Below are 23,290 nucleotides of genomic sequence, written 5' to 3'. Positions count from 1 at the left end.
TGCCCAATGTTTCTATCACTAAATTCCCTCATCCATGGAGCCATGCTTGTAAATCTTTTCTCCATTTTCTCTGAAGATTTTTACATTCTTCAGCATCCAGAACTGGACACAATACTATAACTGAGGTTGAACTAGCCTTTTATTCAGTAAAATAAAACAAAAAACTGCAAATGCTGGAAATCTGAAACAAAAGCCACAATTGCTGGAGGAACTCAGCAGATCTGGAAGCATCTGTGGAGAGAAAGTAGAGTTAATGTTTTGAGTCCAATCATCTTTCTTCAGTAGCTAAGAAAAGGTGGTATATATGCTGAAGTCAGGTGTTAGGGGTTGGGTAGAAAGATTGAGGGTATGGGCAGAGATGGGAGCCCAGAGAGCAAGAATGATAGTTGGCAGATAAAGTGATGGATGATAGTATGCCAAGGAGAATGGAAAGCTGATAATGGGGACAATGAGTAGGTGAAAATGGGTTGGCTTTGTTGAAAAATGTCCACGTCAAGACAGGGCCTGGGGTGTAGGGATGGGTCAAGGACATGGAGGAAGGTGTTCAGGTTCTAAAACCATTGAACTCCATATTGAGCTGCGAAGGCTGCAGAGCCCCCAAATGGAAAATGAGATGCTGTTTCTCAAGCTTGGGCTGAGCCTCGCTGGGGCACTGCAATAGGCCTGAGACAGAGATGCTGGTCAGTCCAAAGATGTGCAGGTCAGGTGAAGTGGCCATGCTAAATTGCCCATAGTGTCAGGTGCATTAGTCAGAGGGAAATGGGTCTGGGTGGGTTACTCTTCGGAGGGTCAGTGTGGACTTGTTGGGTCAAAGGGCCTGTTTCCACACTGTAGGGAATCTAATCTAATCTAATCAGGGAACATAGTGGGTCTCAAAGTGGCAGGCAACTGGAAGCCTGTGGAGCTCTTAGCTTTTATAATGACCACCAAGGGATGAATATGGATTTCGTAGAGTAACTTTCCTATTTGTGTTTCTTCATCCCCCATGTTAAAGCTCCCCATCTGAGACATTCCTACAGAAGCAGGACAGTGGAGAATCATTGATTGTGTCTCTTTTAGTACATCAGTTAATTATTTGCTAAATCTTTAAATATTTGATGTGTAATTTGAAAAAGGACCTAAAGCCAGTTTTTAAATGGACTGTCATCTCCCGTAATGATAAAAAGGAGCTTTACTAATGTAGAACCTTCAGTGCTTCAACCTCATTATAATTACTTTAATTATACAAATTTTTGGAACCTAATGAATTAATCATAGATACAATTTTCACATTTCTGTGAAGGAGCTGCACTCCACTCGTGCAAAAATGATCTTTGCCTCCCATTATTTTTAGACCCAGAAGTCATACATTTTACTGGGAATAAGGTATTGTAACATCTGAGTAAATTCTGAGATCACCACCCAAAAAAGGCTTTCTTATGAGCAAGGCAGGATATGTGAATGTAAATGATCAATCACTGCATCAAAGAATAGGACTGATTAAACAGTTAAAATAAGTGGCTATACATTTACCTAGGGGTAACTCTTAGTATTTCTACTTTTTCTACTCTGCAAATTATCCAGTAGATTCAGCCAAGACTTTTGAAATATTTCAAAGGAAACATCTGGTTCCCAGTGTATTCTCCTTTGTTGTGCTCAATAACTGAGTCATTGGGAGTGGTTTGAAATTTATTTTCAGGCGGGAACAGGGCAGCAGTTGGCCTGAAATTGAGACACAACCTAGTGATCGGTTTTTAACCACTATTCAGCCCCGATGATTTTAGAATATGGTAGGAATTAGGCCCGTTACAGCAAGGGCCTGCGTGAATAAATAAATCTGGGATTTATGTCTTTCGAGTTCCAGTGCGATGTTCACAAGTATATGGACTGTGCACACAACTCCCACGCTCTGTTGAATATAACAGGGCCCCCTCCCAGCCCACAAAAATCTTCACATGTCATCCGTTACTCATTGGCTTTTGCAATATACAGAGGGAGAAACTAAAGCCCAGAGCTGAACTTACTAATAGCAGTCTGTGTGGTCTTATCGTTCAAGGCTCCAGGGTGCAGCTTTCCTTTCACTGGGCTTCTGCAGGCCTACTATAGGATCAATTCAAAAAACAAGCAGCCTTTTCTCGGGCTGGTCACATTCACATTTCTGAGACAGGCTAAATATCTTCATTTCAATTATTGTAATTAGTTTGAGAATGAGTGCTGTCTTGTTCGGAATCCATTTAAAGATATTGACTGAGGTGCAAGTGGATTTATTTGCATTATCGGCTGAACTTGAAAGATTTTTTGTTCTGTGTCACATTTGGTTGGAACTGGATCTTTAGATTTGAGTAGTATACAGCATTCACCCTTTTCTTATGCCCTAGCCAGCAGCTTGGTCAAACTATCCCCATGTTTTAAAAATCAAGTTTAATTGATTGCCTGACTTTAAATTCTGGAACAATAGTTTTTACACCCATGTTTTGAAAGCATACAAAAAAAGAAAAATTATTGTTTTACTAAGATTTAAATTATATTGCCTCAGACACTCATCCAAATACACAACATGTTTACAAAAAATGTCATGTCAAGGAACTCAAATTTATCTCAAAACTCAACTTTGGGCCAGAATTTTCCCTTGCTGGTGCAGGCGTGAAAGTTGGGAAAACACGGTGAGAATGTGAAAAGAATCAGAATTTCAACCCGAAGAAAAAATGTCACCAGTTCCTCTCCAAGCCATAAGTGGTGACTTTAGAGTCTTGCCATTGAGAGGTTTCTACCTTAGTTCCATGCACTTGACTCAGATTTAAACCCCAGTTCTCCTTATTTTTATGCCACCTCTGATTCGCCTGTCCTTGACTGGATAACTGGGGGTGAACCTTCCTGACATGTAAGCCAGAGGGGCTATCTGGCAGCTGCAGCTCACGGAATAACCCTCCCAGCCATCATGCAACTGCTTGTCCTATATCAGACCCCTGCATGTTCCATGGCCACCAAAACGTTTGAGCTTCATTCTTTGGCAAACCTCTCGCCTCACTGTATCATCATGAATAAACACATGCAACATGTCACTTTGGAGCTCAGGAATGTCTATGTTTTCATGTTTCTGCTTTGCATTCTGGGATACACATGCACCATGCATCTGCACATGATGCTTTTATTTGCTTTGTTAGTGCCCACTCACTCGAGCACATATGTCGAAGGATGCCAGCCTGAGTATGCTTCAGATTGGTTTCTCAGTGCGCACTCAGTGGTGTCAGCACTGACTTGCATGTTTCCAGTTTCTGTGCGGTTCGCATTATTTTTAGTGCAGAGGCCAGAGTTACTGTAACTTTTTGTTGAGCACATATGGCTAGAGTATAGTGTGTGTATATCTGGCACATACTGAATATATTGGACCTGGGTCTCCATAACAGTCACCATCTGTCCATACAGGTAGAGAAATGTGCATATCCTGGAGCCACTGTGGGACTGGTAACATTGTGAGACTGCTCATTCTTCAATCCAGCTCACAGTATGCTTCTGACAACCCTGTTTGGCATTCCTATGCAGTTTGCTGAAATCATTCATGTCTGAGAACAGGGATTATCTTCCATTCCACTGAATGTTGGTGATGTGCTCACCAGATTCTGCTGCTGAGGTGAACTTAAGTCAGACTGCCCATGGAGGTGAAAAATCTTAAACTTGCCACTGCAATGATTGAGGATTCTCTGACTTCCTCCTTGAATGTGGAGGTGAAACCGAATGTCTCTGGCACTGGCCTTTTCCTGGTGAATGTTCACTGTTTGCAGCTCGTGGTTGCATGAGAGGAGAGAGGAAATTAGTAGTACAGAATGCATAAAAATATGAGCAAGTTAAGAATAAGTTAGTAATAATAGGAATGGGAAAACAATGCAGAGCAATAAAGTTGATTAAGTTGATTGCAGATTGAGGTCCCTACATTTCCACATGAGCAGTTGTGCCTCCCTCTGGTTAGGTTGAAGAATTCTTCTTCATTTAGTGTCTGCCAAGGCTCAACCTGGATATGCATTTTTTTGTGGTTGTTGTATGTCAAAGGAAGTGATTGAATATGATGGAAAAGGATGAAAGATCAGTTAGTGATAATACATGAGCAGGAGAGATGTTGATTTGTTCCTAGAGTGTGAATAGGAAGTGCGGGGGCAGGATGGAAGGGTGATGTGGGTAAATGTTTTTAAGTGAACATGCTGCATGTAATACTGAGCTTTGGTGAGATGCATTAGCAGTGGTAGAGTGAGAGGGGTGGTGCTCTGAGTGTGAGGTGGAAGAGAGAAGATAGTGGCACTTACCTTAGCCGGGGGTGGGGGGTGTGCATTAGATTAGATTAGACTACTTATAGTGTGGAAACAGGCCCTTCGGCCCAAATAGTCCACACCAATCCTCCGAAGAGTAACCCACCCAGACCAATTTCCCTCTGACTAATGCACCTAACACTATGGGCAATTTAGCATGGCCAATTCACCTGACCGGCACATCTTTGGACTGTGGGAGGAAACTGGAGCACCCAGAGGAAACCCACGCAGACACTGGGAGAATGTGCAAACTCCACACAGACAGTCACCCGAGGCTGGAATCGAACCTGGGACCCTGGTGCTGTGAGGCAGCAGTGCTAACCACTGAGCCACCGTGCCGCCCCTAATTAGATAATTTACCTTCTCCCTGAAGCGCTGGGCATTCTCTTTTTACCCAGGATACAGCATTGAGCCAGGCTGTGCCTTTGTCTCCAGGCTAGTTTGCTCTGGTCGTGTGGCCTCCTGAGGTTGTCAGCTGGTAAAAGCACAGCACTCCCTCTCCTCTACCCTGCCGACTGACACATCCAGACCCATGACCATGAAGTTGGGAGCAAACCTTCCTTTCCAACGGGCCATGTGTTTGGTAATAGCGGTTGAGCACCACAGTGTGAGGGGGTCATTCTTTACTTGCTGCGTTTGAAGTCGTCTGCAGCTGGGCTTTCAACATAGTGCTAGAGGTGGGAAATCAAAAAGGTCCCTCTAGTGGCAAGTGCTTCCGCTGTGCAACTGCACAATTACTTGAGCAGGTTGCCCAAGAGCCATGTTGTATAATTAATAAAGTGAAGAGTGGAAGATTTACGTGAAAAAAGTCAGTTCAAGCCTTGTTGAATTTGTACCATGACAAACATTTTAATAGCAAACAGGAAAATACTGCCTTTGGTACCTTCCATTCCATTTCTCTTAGCATTGTTTTCGTGCAAATAGTAATCAGCTTGTCTATGGTAATTATGAATGAATATGAGTTGCCATTAGCATTTTTACTTCTAACATAAACAGATCTGCAGATACTGGAGCTGTGAAACAAATTAAAACAAAGATTACTGGAAAACCTCAGCGGATCTGGTAATATGCTTAAAAATGTGTTGCTGGAAAAGCGCAGCAGGTCAGGCAGCATCAAAGTAACAGGAGAATCGACGTTTCGGGCATAAGGCCTTCTTCTGGTAATATCCAGATCACTGGACTCGAAATGTTAATTCTGTTTTCTCTTGACCTGCTGGGATTCTCCAGCAACTACTTTTTTTGTTCGATTCAGCAGTTTAAATTTCCTATTTTTGGCTTTTATATTGATAAGATTTTTGGACTAATTTCAAACTTTTTAAATAACTCCCCTTTTTCATTCAATGTCAGAGAGCTGATCACTTTAATGTTGCAGGGCTCTGTGTTTAAAACGATATAAGTACCAGCTCACTGTATTTCTTTTAATTAAACTTCTGGTTTTCATCCCTAAGGACCCCATCATGTACGCATATTTTCTTAAGAGTGTGGCGAACTAACATTCCACTCCCCATGGCAACCAGTCTAGATTTCATGTTTGCTGGATTAGTCAAAAGCTGATACATCTAACATCATAAGAAGTTCCATTCAGCTAAAATTCAAACTGATCACACTGAACAGCCACATGTGTAGGATATGCATTTTAAATTTGAGACTTACACATTGTTTAAAGTAAGCCAAAATAAAATAAAACAGTACCTATTTGAAATCTAAATTGAAACCAAGAACTGCTGCATCAGCCTTGGAGTTCTGACATATTCTGTTGCAATTCTTTGCCCAATCTGGAAACTGTTACACATAACTGTATAAGAAATCATCATTTAAAAGCAAGGAGTCCAAGTGCTATCACAGCCAGTGACCTATGATTTTAAATTGTCTCCAAATTTGAGAAATATAGACTCCTAGTGAATGAATTAAAGGTTATCTTCATGGAGGAATAAAAAGACATTAAAAGAAATAGCTAATTCAAGAATAGAAACATACTGAAGAGAAATACAAAAAGTCACAGGATTTATTTTAATCCATCTGCATGTTGTAAATGGGACAGCCAGCAGCTCACAAAAGGCATGGGATAAGTAGATGAATAGAAAGGGTTTAGACGGATATGGATCAAATGCAGGTAGATGGGACTACTTTAGTTTGGGATCATGGTAGGATGGACTAGTTGAACTGAAGGGTTTGTTTCCATCTATATGACTCTATGAATACTCTTTCTGCCCTGTTTACAGTGGTCCTCCAGCCAAAACCATTTGTTATAAGTTAAAATTCACTTCGAATATGCAACTTGGGATAAGTGGGTAATGCAGATGCTGGAGATTAGAGTCAAGCTTAGAGTGGAAAAGCACAGCAGGTCAGGCAGCATCTGAGGAGCAGGAAAATCGATGTTTCGGGCAAAAGCCCTTCATCAGAGAATCATATGTAATTTGGGATCCTAATGCAAATTTTCAGACACTTAATTTCAATTTTGAAATATGAATGAGAGGAAGTTGCACTATGTGTACTGTGTCGGTTTTCCACCAGATGAGAAATGGGCAAACCAATGGTTCTTGAAGGAACTATTACAATCTGCTTCAGAAACAGGGTAGGCAATATTAATACATTTTTTTAGATCAGGCCAATAGCAACAGCAGTGTTCCTTCTGAATGCACAGAACCCTTTGGCTATTGATTTTCTGGTCTTTGAGGATACCTCTGATTACCCCCTAGCTCCACCCCTGAAGCCACATGCCTATTCAAAGTGCAATTGGTGACTGCCTAGTGTCTGTGGCTCATCAGCAGCACGCCAATAATAAATGAAGCAGAAATAAGAAAATGTTTCAGACCTCACGCTGGCAAAAAGATGAGCAAGGTGGTGAGTGAACTCTACAAACTGCCAACTTGCCCTCTAGCTGTATTTAAAATCACTTCCCTCAGCTCAAAAGAAAGAAAATTGGGGTTGTAGCTAAGATCTAAAATTGGTGTTGTTAACATTCAAATCAAAGGGCTCTCATGTGCTCAGGGAGTCTAGGTTTCAAAACTCTTCCACTAAGCTTAGTTGGAATAATGTAGGAAGCCTAAGGTGAACAGCAAATAATGAAATTAGCTAGAAGTATATTAATGAATCGAATACCCTGCCCTGTACTAGCTGTTGTGACTGCTATTCTTCATAACCCATGCTTAACACTACATTGACTATCTCTTCTCTTATAGGTTTATGATGGTTTGGATGAAACAGCCCTCATGTTGAGAAAACTGTGTGGTAGTTTCATTTCAGAAAGGATCACATCTACTTACAATGTACTTTATATACGTTTCCGCTCAAATGGCAGTAAGGAGCACAAAGGATTCAGAGCAGTATTTGATCAAAGTAAGTCCAATTTAAACTTTTTGATTTGGATATTGACACTGTTTCATCCTGAAAATCCGATTTTCACATTCTGTTTTGTTTGCAGCATGTGGGTCCTACATTACTACTGATGATGTTGGGGGAATTATCACATCACCTCTGTATCCTAAAAACTATTTAAACAATCAGCAATGTAGCTGGATCATTCGAGCGCAGAAACCATGTAAGTAAGACACTGACTGTGATCACTATGAATCCCCTGTGTACGTATTGCAGCTGTATTGGTTAGTGCTTAATGATCTTCCTTTCTGTGCATTGTTTAGAATTGGAATTAGAATTCCTACAGTGTGGAAACAGGCCCTCCAGCCCAACAACTCCACACTAATCTCCAAATAATAACCCACCCAGACCCACTCCCTTACCCTATATTTGCCCCGACTAAGGCACCTAACCTACACATCCCTGAACACTATGGGTAATTCAGAAAGGCCAATTCACCTAACCTGCACATCTTTGGAGGAAACCGGAGCACCCAGAGGAAACCCATGCAGACACAGGGAGAATGTGCAAACTCCACACAGACAGATGCCCAAGGCTGGAAATGAACCTGGATCCCTGGTGCTGTGAGGCAGCAGTGCTAACCACTGAGCCACCATGCCGTCCAAACTAGGAAGTTGATTATCATCTATGTTTTTCTTTCGCCAACTCTTTGTATTGTCACTGATGATATGTCCATCAACAAATAGATTAGTTGCTAGCACACTCTCCTCTGAATCAGAATATTGTGAGATTACGTCACACTTAAGGCAATCTTGTGAAGTACTGAGGGAGCGCTGTATTGTAAGAGGTGCTGCCGTTTTAATGAAATGTAAAAATGCCTATTCAAGTGGGCATAAAATAACCCACAGTATCACTCCAAAGACAAGCAGGAGACATCTCTCCAGTGTCCTGTCTGCTATTTATCCCTCAACATTAATCTACCAGACCTGGTCCTCAGTATCACATGAGATTGAGGAATGACTGAAGACACAGGGTACAGCTCAGGATATGGGATCTGGCAGGACTGCTGAAGACTTGTGCTCCAAAACCAGCACAAACCAAGCTAAATTATTGCATTACAGCTACAATACTGGCATTTACCTGACAATGTGGAAGTTTACACAGGATGTTATGTTTACAAAAAGCAGAGCAGTTCCAATCAGGCAATTTAGAACCTGATCAGTCTACTCTCAAACATCAGAAAAGTAATCAAAGATGTCACTGATGGTGCTGTCAAGCAGCATTTAACCAGCAAAAGCTGAATTACTGATGCTCAGCTTTTGGTTGTACCAGAATCACTTGTTCCAGAATCTCTATTACACACCTCATTACAGCTTTGTTCCAAACATTGAAATGGACAAAAGAACTGAACTGCAATATGGAAGGGAAATTGGTGCTAATAGAAGTGAGAGTAACATATCAAATAATTTATTTTACCTAATTTGTCAGGAGCAAATGCATTGGCAACAGAGCTAAATTTGAGGCATTAGATACTTAATGCTCTGTTTATTTTGGCAGAGTGGCTGTGGCCACCTTGACTTGAATTTGTACCCAAGCAGCTCAGAGACTCAATCATTTCAAGTGGAATCAAAGTCTTGTCATGCAGAAATATAGATAATGAAGGCTAAATGCCAGGTCATACAGTACTCAGTGAATTCAGATCTTTCTTTAAAAGGGCATTGTCTGCAGGAATGTCTGCTAGAAAGCCTTATCTCTTTGCAAAGAGATTTTATTCTATAACCTGGGTATTAAATTCAATAAAAAAATCAATTGGAGATGCAAACAATCTGTGAAGTAATTAAAGGGACATGAAAGGAGTGTTATCTTAAGGAAGATTTTACAAGGTGTTTTTCCATATTAAAACAGAAAAGGAGATGACAACACAATCCAGAATATGATATTACTGCAACCATGGTGCCACTGCCGCACCAATTGGTTATATGCTAGTATTGAAAAGAAATGTGATGGAAAAAATTTGCCCAATGCTACACACAAATTCACTAGAGTATTACAAAGCAGAACTTAGGTGGTTAATTCTGTGTTATTTCAGAAACTAGCAGTGATCTTAAATCTCTGACAGAGATATAATTGTCCAGGTAACTTGCCTGTCAATATCCCACACAGTTCCCGCTTTCATCAATTCTTACCTCTCTTCTGAGCAGGCAGAATGGGTGTCTGTGTGAAGCCAGCACAGTCTTCCTTCAATATGGACATATACGTCTGAAGACATCATCGGACCCCACTTGCAATTTTAGCAATGGCCTATGTGGGAAGGCAATTGCAGCTTTCTCACTGGGTGAAGACTGCAGGAAGGACACCTGGAATCACATGAGTGAAAGTTGTCCTGCAAACCTTGCAAAACAATTTAGAGGATTAACTATGCAATCCTTCCCAGAACACCCCCTGAAATCCCATCCTTGAGCGTCAATTTGATGAGAATTCCTTTGGGTGTTAAAAGATGTCCTCCTGTCACCAGAGCTTCTGCTGCATCCCACTGGCCCACCATATCTTCATGAAGAAGCCAGGTAAAGGCAAAATTGTTCTGCCCCTTGCCTTGTCCCTTCTGCAAAGCAAATTTCACTTCACCTTAAATTTGGAGATTCAATCGACCTGAGAGATATTTATTGGGGGCATTCTTACACGGGGACACTTTGAAAATTTTGGAACCACGTCTCAAAAATTGAAGTTTCAGTAGTTCCCATCAAAGGTTTCAGTTTCTAGGATAGAATGTTATTTCCTTTTGAAAAAAATGAATGAATTAATTTGTGAAAGGATATATAATTGCTCATGGTTTCCCCGTAGTCATTGGCTTTGATTAGTGAACTGTAACTACTGCAGTAACTGGAGGATTTTGTTTTATTAACAGTTAACCATGTTACAATCTCTTTTACTGACTTCGCAATCGAAAACAACAGTGCAAACTGCTCAGCAGATGCTTTGCAAGTCTTAAATGGAGACAACGATGGAGCCCCTTCTATTGGTGAGTTAGGAGTGACATAGTTTTCATTTGTAAACCAGCATACCTGGTTTGTGGGTGGCACAGTGGTTAGCACTGCTGCCTCACAGCGCCAGAGACCCGGGTTCAATTCCCGCCTCAGGCGACTGTCTGTGTGGAGTTTGCACATTCTCCTTGTGTCGGTGTGGGTTTCCTCCGGGTGCTCCGGTTTCCTCCCATCGTCCAAAAATGTGCAGGTTGGGTAAATTGGCCATGCTAAATTGCCTGTAGTGTTAGGTGAAGGGGTAAATGTAGGGGAATGGGTCTGGGTGGGTGGCAGGTCGGTGTGGACTTGTTGGGCCGAAGGGCCTGTTTCCACACTGTAAGTAATCTAATCTAAAAAAACCTCTATTATTCAAAATAATTGTTGGTTTAAGTCAGTCTTTCACTTACATTTAACTGAATGCACATCTTAGGGGTGTGCTAAAGTTTCCTTGTCGTTAATAATCAGAAAAAATGATTCATAAAATTGTAACTCATGATTTTTAATTTTAATCCTTTGTGGTGGAGGATTAGGTTATTTTTCAATAATTAATTATTTTGATTGGATGTATTAAATGAGGAATTAAATCATATTCTATTCGAGTGTAGCTACAGAGAGGACATGTTTCTGCAAGGAGGAAAGCCTTATGGCCCAGGTCAAAATTAAAGCCACCAGCTTATACATAAGGCTAATACAGATTTCGGCTAACACATTGTCTTGATATGCTCATATCACTCCATTCTTTAACAACGGAGTGATATGAGGGGAACCAGGGAATGACTGACCAGTTAGCCTGACATCTGTGGTGGGGAAGATTTTGGAGTCTATAATCAAGGATAGGGTAACTGAACACCTCAAAAAACTTCAGCTAATCAGGGAGAGTCAGCATGGATTCTTGAAGGTTAGGTCACGCCTGACAAACCTTGTAGAGTTTTTTTTTGAAGAGGTGTCAAAGGTTGCGGGACAGTGGTAAGATGATGGATGTTATTTATATGGATTTCAGAAGATGTTTGACAATGTCTGACACAAGAGACTGTTAGGTAAGGTGGAAGCCCACAGGACTGAAGGCAAATTACTAATATGGATAGGAAATTGGTTGAGTGGCAGGAAACAGAGAATTGGAATAATGGGTAAATATTGAAATTGCAGACACAACCAGTGGGGTCCAGCAAGGATCTGTGTTGGGGCTTCAATTATTATCAAAATTCATTAACGACTTGGGTAATGGCATAAGAATTCATATATTCAAATTTGCTGACTCAAAATTGGACAGCATTGTAGGAAGCGTTAATGACAGCATGAAATTACAACAGGATATTGATAGGTGAATGGGCAAAGCTGTGGCAGATAGTGTGAGGTCATGCATTTCAGACCGAAAAGGGATAGATCTGGGTATTTTTGTTTTGGAAAGCGCAAAATTAAATACAGTGGATATGCAAAGAGATTTACAGGTTCAGATGCATAGCTCTTTAAAATGCCACAAGCAGGTGCAGAAAATAATTAAGAAGACTAATGGGATGCTGGCTTTCATATTTAAAGGGCTGAAGTGTAGGAATGCAGAAGTTATGCTGCAGTTATACAAAATCCTTGTCAGACACCCCTTGAGTACTGCATACTTCCTATGCAGCACACCATAGGAAGGATGTTTTGGCCCTGGAGGGAATCCAATGCAGGTTTACAAGGATGTTTCTATCTTCCTATCTTTCGATAATGCTTTTTCTTATAGATATTTTTATTAGAAATTTAACATTTTTACAAGTTTACAAAAATAAACAAAACTCTCAGATATAAACATTGATATACAATTAGCTCAAATATACAATAGCCAAAATTTAACAAAAAAAAACAAAACAAAAAAACCCCCGAAAAAAAAGACAAAAAAACAAACAAAACTCAACTATCTACTAATCTAACCTACAACTTCCATAATTAGTCTGTACCAATTTGAAAGTCCAGGGGGGTCGATAATGCTTTTAGGTAAAACACCATTTTAGAATTAGGTTTCGGGAGTCAATTTTTTAGCCTTGTATTTACTTCTATCTTTTTAAATGTATCAGCTGGGACTTTGGGATGATAGTTAATCACAACGAGGTGAAGCTGCATATGCTAGGCAGATGCAAAAGCAGATTCACTGATGCCACCTTGCCTTGGTAAAGATAAGTTGGTAAGCTAAAAGAGCCAAGCTGTTACTAAAAGGATGATGTTACAAAGTGATTGGCACATCAAAGAACTAGGCAGGAGACAGAAGGAATTGATGATATCAGTGAGAATTGGCAGGAATTGGGCACATGTGTCTGGCTAATCCAAGATTGACCATGAACTGTGCATCCACTAAGAAGCCAAATAATTTCAGGATGTCTCTGATCGTGCTTAGTGGGTTGGATGCACAAGATTATTGAGTCTGGGGTTTTAAGGGTTGGATGCACAAGAAGGAAGACTGAAGATGGCAGGAGAACTTCAGTTAACCAAATGGGAGAGAAGACCTGTGCCCAGGCAACTAATGCCCTATACAGACATCCAAAAATGGATGGACTGAACCCCATTACTTTTAGTAAATATTAGTTCTTATGACGGTAAACTTAAATTTGGAAAATTTCTGAAAGCATACATACTGTAATGGATCTTGTAACTAATCAAGGCTTCCAAACTCTATACTGGCTCTCCCAAGCTCAGTCTAGGTCTTACAATTATAGTCAAAGTATGCTCTGAAGTCTTACAATGGAGTGTACTTTGAAAATAGATAGCATGCCAGTTTTCTGAATTCCTCACAATATGTAATGTTTTCAAAGTTAAGATAGGACAATAATTACCTGCCGGTTAAAGAGCTAAACTGGATCAGAAGGAAGTTTTCAAGTTACACATTGGCAACAGGAAATAGTCTGAGGATAACTTATGCATGGCTGACTGAAGCAAGTCAGCATTTTGACTGTGCACATTATTAGCCTCATTATTATTTTCACTATCTTATTAAAAATAACAGATGCAAAAAAAGCATCATGTACACTTGCTCTCTTGAGATTCTTGTTACTTACTTACCTTTTTTAACCCAATCCTAAATATTATATCTATATCCTTCAATTATAATCTCAGCCATAAATTCAATGTGGGTTGCCAACATTTAATTCAGTATAAACATATTTGGCCATTATATTGGAAGTTCTCCAACCGAGAACACTGCAAAGAGATAAATAGAGTCATAGAGATGATTCCTGAAGAAGGGCTTATGCCCGAAACGTCGATTCTCCTGCTCCTTGGATGCTGCCTGGCCTGCTGCGCTTTTCCAGCAACACATTTTCAGCTCTGATCTCCAGCATCTGCAGACCTCACTTTCTCCTCATAGAGATGTACAGCACAGAAACAAACCTTTTGCCCCAACTCATCCATGCCGACCAGATATGCTACATTAATCTAGTCCCATTGGTCAGCAGTTGGCCCATATCCCTCTAAACAGTTCCTATTCATGTACCCATCCAGATGCCTTTTAAATGCTGCAATTGTACCAGCCTCCACTTCCTCTGGCAATTCATTTCATTCATGCATTATCCTCGATGTGAAAAAGTTGCCCCTTAGGTCTCTTTTAAATCTTTCCCCCTCACCTTCAATCTCTGTCCTTTGGTTCTGGCGTCCCCTACCATGGAAAAATACCTTGTCTATTCACCCTCTCCATGTTCGTCATGATTTTATAAACCTCTATAAGGTCATCCCTCAGTCTCCGATGCTCCAGGGAAAATAGCCCCAGTCTAGTCAGCCTCTCTCCATAGGTAAAACCCTCCAAATCTGGCAACATCCTTGTAAATCTTTTCAAAACCTTTTCAACTTTAACAACATCTTACCTATGACAAGGAGACCAGAATTGCACACAGTGGCCTAACCAATGTCCTGTACAGCTGCAACATGGCTTCCTAACTCCTATACTCAATGCACTGGCCAATAAAAGCAAGTGTACCAAATGTCATCCTCACTACCTTGTCAACCTGGGAATCCACTTTCATGGAACTATGAACCTGCACTCCAAGGTCTCTTTGTTCACCAGCACTCTCCAGGACCTTACCGTTAAGTGTATAAGTCCTGCCCTGATTTGGAACCAAAATGTGGCAGCTCGCATGTTTCTAAGTTAAACTTTATCTGATCAAGATCCATTCTACTCTAAGGTAACCTTCTTTGCTCAAAAATAGAAATGGCTGGAAAATCTCAGCAAGTCTGGCAGCATCTATGGAGAGAAGTCAGAGTTAAAATTTTGGGTCGAGTGACACATACCCAGAACTGATGGTAGCTAGGAAAATGCCGGTTTATATGTAGAAGATTGGGTGGGGGAGGAGGTAAGGAGTAAATGATTGAACCCAAAAGGAGAGGAGAACAGTAGGACAAAGGAGTGATATCAATCTGGCTAGAAGGGTGAACTGCTGTTAATGGGGACTGTTACTAGCTAACAATGGGTTGTGTGTAATTGCTTACTATGTGTTAACAAGGTCTGATGTGTAGGGATTGAAATAAGGACATGGGAGAGCACAAGCCCCAAATTTATTGAGCTAGGTGGTCTAGGACCTGAAGCCTACATAAAGTGATGTTAGAATTGCCATTTAAATGCCTGATGCAAGTGTAATTTTCCTTAACATCTTTTTCTTGATCCTAAATGTTCCTGAAGCCAATGGAAACCACTCCATATCAGTAAATTTGCAAAACCAGGAGACGCCTGTTCTAGAGCTGGGAACCTTTTAACAGGTTAACAGACAAGTGAAACGTTGATTAGTTCTGTTTCACTTCTGACTGCAGCCACATATATTTTTGAGAAGGAGCATTTCTCCTTTTATTAGTGTCGTGATTTTAAATAATATCTGAGAAAGGCTTCATTTTAAGTATTAATCAAGTGAAAAGATAAACGTTTTTTATATTATTGGGAATGTAAATGAAACAACAGTCAGTCCTCAGACCCACAGATACACACGTAATAAAAGATGATTTCTAAAGATGCAACATGTACTTTACTCACTTAAAAGATTTATCAATGGAAAAATCATTTCTTTAGGCAGTTGTTAAGCTGAAATGTTGCAAACCTAAAGTATTCCTTCATGTTCACAGAAAACAAAGTAAGTCGGAGATCGAGTTTTGGTCAAAAATCTCTTTAGTGAAGAAATATAATCTTGCTTTAGGTAAAGCAAATAAGCCTTAATTCTCTACTAAGGTCACATTTGAGGCAAGAGTCCTTTCCTCAGCTGCACGACAGATGGCTTCCTTCGAGTCTTTGTATTCCAGACTGACATGCTGGGCTGTCTTTGTGGATTAATTAGGAACTGGAATCCAATTTCAGTCATGTGATGTCAGGATCAATGTATTTCATTGTCGACAAAATGGGTTGACAGATGTAATCAACATTCCAATTATGATTATCGCCCTGAAGTGTCTTTGTTGAAATTCCATATTCATAGCGTCTGCCAGTCTTGAAGTTGTCATTCTAATCCTGATCCTTTGAAATGGTGATGAGAAGTTATTCAGCACTTGGGAAGACTATTTGCACACTAAGTAATTTCCAGAGATATGTTCAGAGATGACAATCTCTGACCGTACAAAAACCACAAAAGAAGTCAAATTTCTGAAGACATGGTCTCTATACCCCATACTAAATTTTGACCAACATCTGACGAAAGTTAAAAATCACACAACACCATATGATGGTAACACTTACTGGGAGATGGAAGCCACTTTAAAATTCAGTATGATGTGGAGGTGCTGGTATTTAGGGTGGACAAGGTCAAAAATCACATGGCACCAGGTTATAGTCCAACGGATGTATTTGAAAGCACTATCTTTTGGAGCACTGTTCCTTTACCAGGTCATGATTTGGAGATGCTGGTTTTGGACTAGAGTTTACAAAGTTAAACATTACACAACACCAGCTATAGTTCAACAGGTTTATTTGGAAGCACTAGCATTTGGAGCGCTGCTCCTTCATCAGGTGCACCTGGTGCCATGTGATTTTTGACCTTGTCCACCCTAAACACCAGCAGCTCCACATCATACTGAATTTTAAAAGTGGTTTCCATCTCCCAGTAAGTGTTACTATCATATGGCATAACTATAATGTAGGTAAACTTATAAGGTGTTGCCAACTTCAAATGTCGTCATGCAATGCCTTTTAATGATGTATATAAGGTTTTAATGTAGTGATTGATCTTCAAACTCTATCCTTAAAGGTAAATGGCCAGTAATTTGATCAACATTGAGTTAGTGTTCATATGCATTGGAGTGCTTTATCCAGTCATTCTGCTTTCACAGTATTGAAGATCTGATTTAAATGCATCAATGAGACAGGTCTATCTTGTGCTTTTCAAACATTTTAAAGATCAAGGATCTTTACAGACAACATAAATAAACTGTTCAGTTCTAATTGAAACTCCATTGAATCTTTGAAAAGCATGGAACAAAATGGCTGATGTCCGGTCAGTTAACTTCAAAGAGCCTGTTTGTTGTAAGGTCTATTTACATAGCGGCTTGTGAGATCCCATATGAAGTGTCATGTACAGTTTTGAGACTGGGACAGCTTTTACATAGAGTCAAATGGCGTGGATGGAGAGAGAGGTCGAGAGTCTGCATGGCACTGAGTGTGAATCTTAAGATGAGGTTGGAGCAACCTTTTGAGGAGTGCTGTATGTCTTGGAGATAGCTGTAATCTTGGGTGGATTCAAAATGATGAAAGGAACTTCAGTTGCTATGTGTGCAGTGAATGACAGAGCCAGTGACAATCACTGAGGAAGGAATTGTGGCTATGAGTTTTGGCGAACACTTCATGAAACACTAGGAGGGAGATTGAAAGCGACGAAGGGGAACAAACTTCAAAATTAAAACTGGTCAAAGAGAAGAACAAAACATTTTTAAGGTGGATATACCCAGAAGGGAAGTCGCAGTGAATTAAATACTTAACTAAAAGCAAAGTACTGTAGATGCTGGAAATCTGAAATAGAAACAGAGACTACTGGAGAAACTCAGCTCAGGCAGCATATACAGATAGTTCTTTCTATAACACGATGGTTGCATTCTTGTGTAACACCGCATCATAGAAAAATCTCGCTTTAGGAACAGCACTTAGTGTTGTCAATGTACAGTAATTGCATTACAGCGAACACATGTTTTAAAAGTTTATGCTTTAGAAACAGTGTCCCTAATTCATCAATCGCGTTACAACGAATTCTTGTTAATGAAATACATGTTATCACAGAAAAACCTGAATGGAGAGAAAAGCAGAGTTAATGTTTCAAGTCCAGTATGCCTCTTCTTCAGAACAAAAACATCGTTTAATAGAGTCATACAGTCATAGAGATGTACAGCACGGAAACAGACCCTTCGGTCCAACCCGTTCATGCCGAGCAGATATCACAACCCAATCTAGTCTCACCTGCCAGCATCCAGCCCATATCCCTTCAAACTCCTCCTATCCATCTACCCATCCAGATGCCTTTTAAATGTTGCAATTGTACCAGCCTCCACCACTTCCTCTAGCAGCTCATTCCATATACGTACCACCCTCTGCGTGAAAAAGTTGCCCCTTAGATCTTTTTTATACATTTCCCCTCTCACCCTAAACCTATGCCCTCTAGTTCTGGATTCCCCGACCCCAGGGAAAAGACTGTCTATTTATCCTATCCATGCCCCTCATGATTTTGTAAACCTCCGTACGGTCACCCCTCAGCCTCGGAAGCTCCAGGGAAAACAGCCCCAACCTATTCAACCTCTCCCTATAGCTCAAATCCTCCAACCCTAGAAACATCCTTGTAAATCTTTTCTGAACCCTTTCAAGTTTCACAACATCTTTCCGATAGAATATTCCAACAGTGGCCTAACCAATGTCCTGTACAGCCTCAACCTGACCTCCTAAGTCCTGTAACTTAATACTCTGACCAATAAAGGAAAGCATACCAAATGTCGTCTTCACTATCCTGTCTATCTGTGACTCCACTTTCAAGGAGCTATGAACCTGCACTCCAAGGTCTCTTTGTTCAGCAAAACTCCCGAGGACCTTACCATTAAGTGTATAAGTCCTGCTAAGATTTGTATTTCCAAAATGCAGCACCTCACATTTATCTAAATTAAACTCCATCTGATTTGAATAGATTTTTAAATAATTGGTTACCTTTTTAAAAAGATTAGTTTAGTACTTGAGGTGAAAGATATGTTTTCCCATTAGTTTAATGTGTTTGATTGAAAACTTCCAAGAGGAAATTTTGTTTTCCAATGCGAGTTTGAATGGCCTTTTTTAAGGTTACAAAATGATTCAATCATGGATGTTACCAATGGATATTGGAGGAGATGGTATGGGGATACTTGGGGGAAAGAGTTGGGAGATAGTGAAGTGTAAGGGCCATGAAATGAAAAGACTGAGGCGTTGTCCCAAGAACAAAGGTAGGCCTTCTATCTTGTCATGTACTCACCTTTGTTCCCATCTCCGGTCTACATCAGTATGTGGTGTGCTGCCCATCCCAACTCTAGCATACTAACATTCTGAATGACTGTTGTTGTGGTTGTGTTCGCCAAGCTGGGAATTTGTCTTGCAGATGTTTTGTCCCCTGTCTAGGTGACATCCTCAGTGCTTGGGAGCCTCCTGTGAAGCGCTTCTGTGATGTTTCCTCTGGCATTTATAGTGATTTATCTCTGCCGCTTCTGGTTGTCAGTTCCAGCTGTCCGTTGCAGTGGCCAGTATATTGGGTCCAGGTCGATGTGTTTGTTGATAGAATCTGTGGATGAGTGCCATGCCTCTAGGAATTCCCTGGCTGCTCTCTGTTTGGCTTGTCCTGTAATAGTAGTGTTGTCCAGAACCACAACAACAAGCACCCAAGCTACAAATTTTCTCACAAACTTTGAATTCTGAATGACTTTCAAAAGAGAAGTGCAATGTTGCAAATTGGGTCAAGTCAAACTTCCCAACTTGAAAGAGAAGAGAAGCTTATCTTAGTTATCAGGCAAGGATTTATCTGTTAATAGTAAGAAACAAAGAAACATTTGAGGGTTTTTTTCTGCAATATACTTATTCATTCGCTATTAGAACAAACAATTAGCCTTGCAGTCTGATCTTGGATCTTGTCTAACTCGTTCTCTTAGAGTGGAAATTCATTCTCATCACATTCACCCTTCTTTTGAATAAAAAAAATCTTTACTGAGTTTCAGGTAAGACTCTCCGAGGTCTCAGGACACAGCAGATTGTTTTGCTGCTGCGGTACTTTGTTGCTTAACTGGTCTATCGGCATGAAACTCCAGGGGCTTCTATCAGACTTTGTAACGTCAGGAGGTCAATTGAACACTTGTGGAATTTCAGCTTAATATTACTGTAGTAAATTGCTTATTTGACCATCCTGCCTATTCAGAACTTAATATATCAGCTGCTCATAATTACACAACAAGAAAATCTGCATGGAAACCCAAATAGGAAGTAAAATTTCAACAGTAAAAACTTCACTCGTAGATTTATTTGCTGTTCGTATGAAGTCATTTTTATCCACTAAAATCTTTTTTTTTGTTGAATGTGAAATCAACTGAAGATGGCTCAGGTTCTTGTCAATAGATCCATCACCCATTTGCCTCATATAAGACCTTGGACTCATGGCCATTCCTTTTGCTATAACAGGATTTCCTCCTATTTATCCCTATTAATCCAAAATCCTTAACATGAACTGTTAGTGTTCAACGTGTACTGTGACTTATACTCCAGAATCAGTCACGCCTCTAACCAAGCTGTTCAAACACTGGAATCTACCCAGAAATGTGGAAAATCACGCAGGCATTCCTGTCCACAAAATAAATCCAACCCAGCCAATTGCCACCAAATTAGCATACTGTCATTCTGCAAATTGGTAGAATGGGTCATTTACAGTACTACCAAGTGGTATTTACAAACATATGCCGAATGATGCTCAACTGCGTTCTGCCAAGGTCACAATAAAAACCTTGTTCTGAAAGCATAATAGATATTTCATACACTGACATGATCTTAGCTTTAAAAAGTGGTGCTGTAAGTCATAGAGATGTACAGCATGGAAAAGGACCCTTTGGTCCAACCCATCCATGCCGAACAGATATCCCAATCCAATCTAGTCCCACCTGCCAGCACCTGGCCCATATCCCTCCAAACCCTTCCTATTCATATACCCATGCCTTTTAAATGTTGCAATTGTACTAGCCTCCACCACTTCTTCTGGCAGATCATTCCACCCTCAGTGAAAAAGTTGTCCCTTCGGTCTCTTTTATATCTTTCCCCTCTCACCCTAAACCTATGCCCTCTAGTTCTGCACTCCTGCACCCCAGGGAAAAGACTTTGCCTATTTACCCTATCCATGTTCCTCATAATTTTGTAAACCTCTATAAGGTCTCCCCTCAGTCTCTGCCACTCCAGGAAAAACAGCCCTAGCCATTCAACCTTTCCCTATAGCTCAAATCCTCCAACCCTGGCAACATCCTTGTAAATCTTTTCTGAACCCCTTCAAGTTTCACAACATCTTTCCAATAGGAGGGAGACCAGAATTACATGCAATATTCTAATAGTGGCCTAACCAATGTCCTGTACAGCCGCAACATGACCTTCCAACTCCCGTATTCAATACTCTGACCAATAAAGGAAAGCATACCAAACGCCGCCTTCACTATCCTTTCTACCTGCGAGTACACTTTCAAGGAGCTATGAACCTGCACTCCAAGGTCTCTTTGTTCAGCAACACTCCCTAGGACATCACCATTAAGTTTATAAGTCCTGCTAAGATTTGCTTTCCCAAAATGCAGCAAAATGCAGTTTAATTTATCTAAATTAAACTCCATCTGCCACTTCTCAGCCCATTGGCCCATCTGGTCAAGATCCTGTTGTAATCTGAGGTAACCTTCTTTGCTGTCCACTACTCCTCCAATTTTGGTGTCATCTGCAAACTTACTAACTGTACCTCTTATGCTCACATCCAAATCATTTATATAAATGATGACAAGTATTGGATCCAGCACCGATCCTTGTGTCACTCCACTGGTCACAGGCCTCCAGTCTGAAAAACAACCCTCCACCACCACCCTCTGTCTTCTACCTTTGAGCCAGTTCTGTATCCAAGTGGCTAGTCCTCCCTGTATTCCGTGAGATATAACCTTGCTCACCAGTCTCCAATGGGGAACCTTGTTGAACGCCTTACTGAAGTCCATATAGATCACACCTACCGCTCTGTCCTCATCAATCCTCTTTGTTACTTCTTCAAAAAACTCACCCAACCAATTGCTTGTACAGTGAAAAAAGAATCGGAATCAAGAATATTTAATCAGCATTTCTGATTAGACACAAGGCTAAGTTGTTTCACTTTGTCATGGATCAGGTGATTTTTGAGATCCGGTTACAGGCTTCCCTGTCTCACACATGCAGCAGTTTTATGTTGATGGCAGGGAAAAGTGGCTGCTTAGCTTTGTGTACCACCACAGCAGATGCAAGAGGAATAGCCTCAAGTCAAAAAGAGCCACCCACAACCATTTAAGGATTCCAGGACACTCCGCCTGGTTTGGCCAAAAGGCAAGGATCATAAGAACAGGCCTTACAGCTGGTACAGGATTTCTGATAACTCAGGGAAAGCCTGCAAGCAGTTATTTTAAGTTATCACTTTCAAAAGAGGGAGCAGGAGATGCTTTGAAATCAGCAAACAACTGTCAAATGTTTTTTTGTGCAATGTTTTCAAAGCTATAGTGTTTCAAATGATCTACTGTGTATGTTAATTTATTTCCATGATTTGTAGGTCGTTACTGTGGAAATACAATGCCTTATCCTATCACATCATTCAGTGATGCCTTGTTTATCAACTTCAGTTCCAACAATGTCATTACATGCAAAGGTTTCCGAGCAATTTATGCTGCATCAACATCAGGTAAAGTGATATCTATATAACTTTTTTAAAAACCTTAAAAACAAGAAAGATCTTGCAAAATAATCTTGAGTCCAGGTTACATGATAAAAACCATATTTCAGAATTCAGGGTGAGGGTCTTTTGTATTACCTTAGCGTTCAGATGGTTCACTAGCCAACTACAGTAATGACCTATTTCCCGACATGAGGGATTCCTTAGTAAAAGGATCAGTACCAAACAGTAATGAAATCCAACACATAGTGAGAGAGAAATACAACAAACATACAGATAAAATAAACAGTATCAGAAAATAGCTCAAGAAGAATAGCACAACAGCTCAGTCCTGCAGTTTCCTTGAATGGGCTGGTTTGCCAAGGGGGTTCTTCCTTAACAGGACCTCTCCATCCATCAGAGAGGGTAAATCCCAGGTTTCCCTCCCCATGCCTTTCTACCTTAGACCTTCACCATCCTCATCCTCTTCTCTGGGATCTGCCAGTTTGGTCTGCGAGAGCTCAGACCTGCCTCCAATCTTTGCTCCAGGGTAGCTCAGCTTCCTTTCAACATCACAGCAGTACCCGGAGTGGCCAGTGCTCCAGGTGGTACTGCCACTACTGAAGAACTGCTCATTTCTGATTGGACAACCATTCAATGAGCTGTGACTTCCTGTTGCAGAGGGAGGAAATCCCATCTCCACCCAGTTTACTTACAGATTAGATTAGATTACTTACAGTGTGGAAACAGGCCCTTCGGCCCAACAAGTCCACACCGCCTCACCGAAGCGCAACCCACCCATACCCCTACATTTACCCCTTACCTAACACTATGG

General features: G+C 40.7%; 1 protein-coding gene across 1 annotated transcript in view; it reads left to right on the top strand.

Moving 5' to 3' along the window:
• cubn (cubilin (intrinsic factor-cobalamin receptor)) overlaps positions 1–23,290 on the top strand; it is a 292,612-nt gene that overhangs the window by 139,973 nt on the left and 129,349 nt on the right. Inside the window, exons 28-31 of the mRNA XM_043690378.1 lie at positions 7,463–7,619; positions 7,705–7,821; positions 10,504–10,617; positions 22,357–22,485. Coding sequence (XP_043546313.1) covers positions 7,463–7,619; positions 7,705–7,821; positions 10,504–10,617; positions 22,357–22,485 — 517 coding nt within the window. The remainder of the gene's footprint in view (positions 1–7,462; positions 7,620–7,704; positions 7,822–10,503; positions 10,618–22,356; positions 22,486–23,290) is intronic.

This window comes from Chiloscyllium plagiosum, chromosome 5, assembly GCF_004010195.1.
Source record: "Chiloscyllium plagiosum isolate BGI_BamShark_2017 chromosome 5, ASM401019v2, whole genome shotgun sequence".
In the NCBI taxonomy this organism is placed as follows: domain Eukaryota; kingdom Metazoa; phylum Chordata; class Chondrichthyes; order Orectolobiformes; family Hemiscylliidae; genus Chiloscyllium; species Chiloscyllium plagiosum.
The sequence above is the reverse complement of the archived record's forward strand: the minus strand, read 5'-3'. Positions and strand labels throughout refer to the sequence as shown.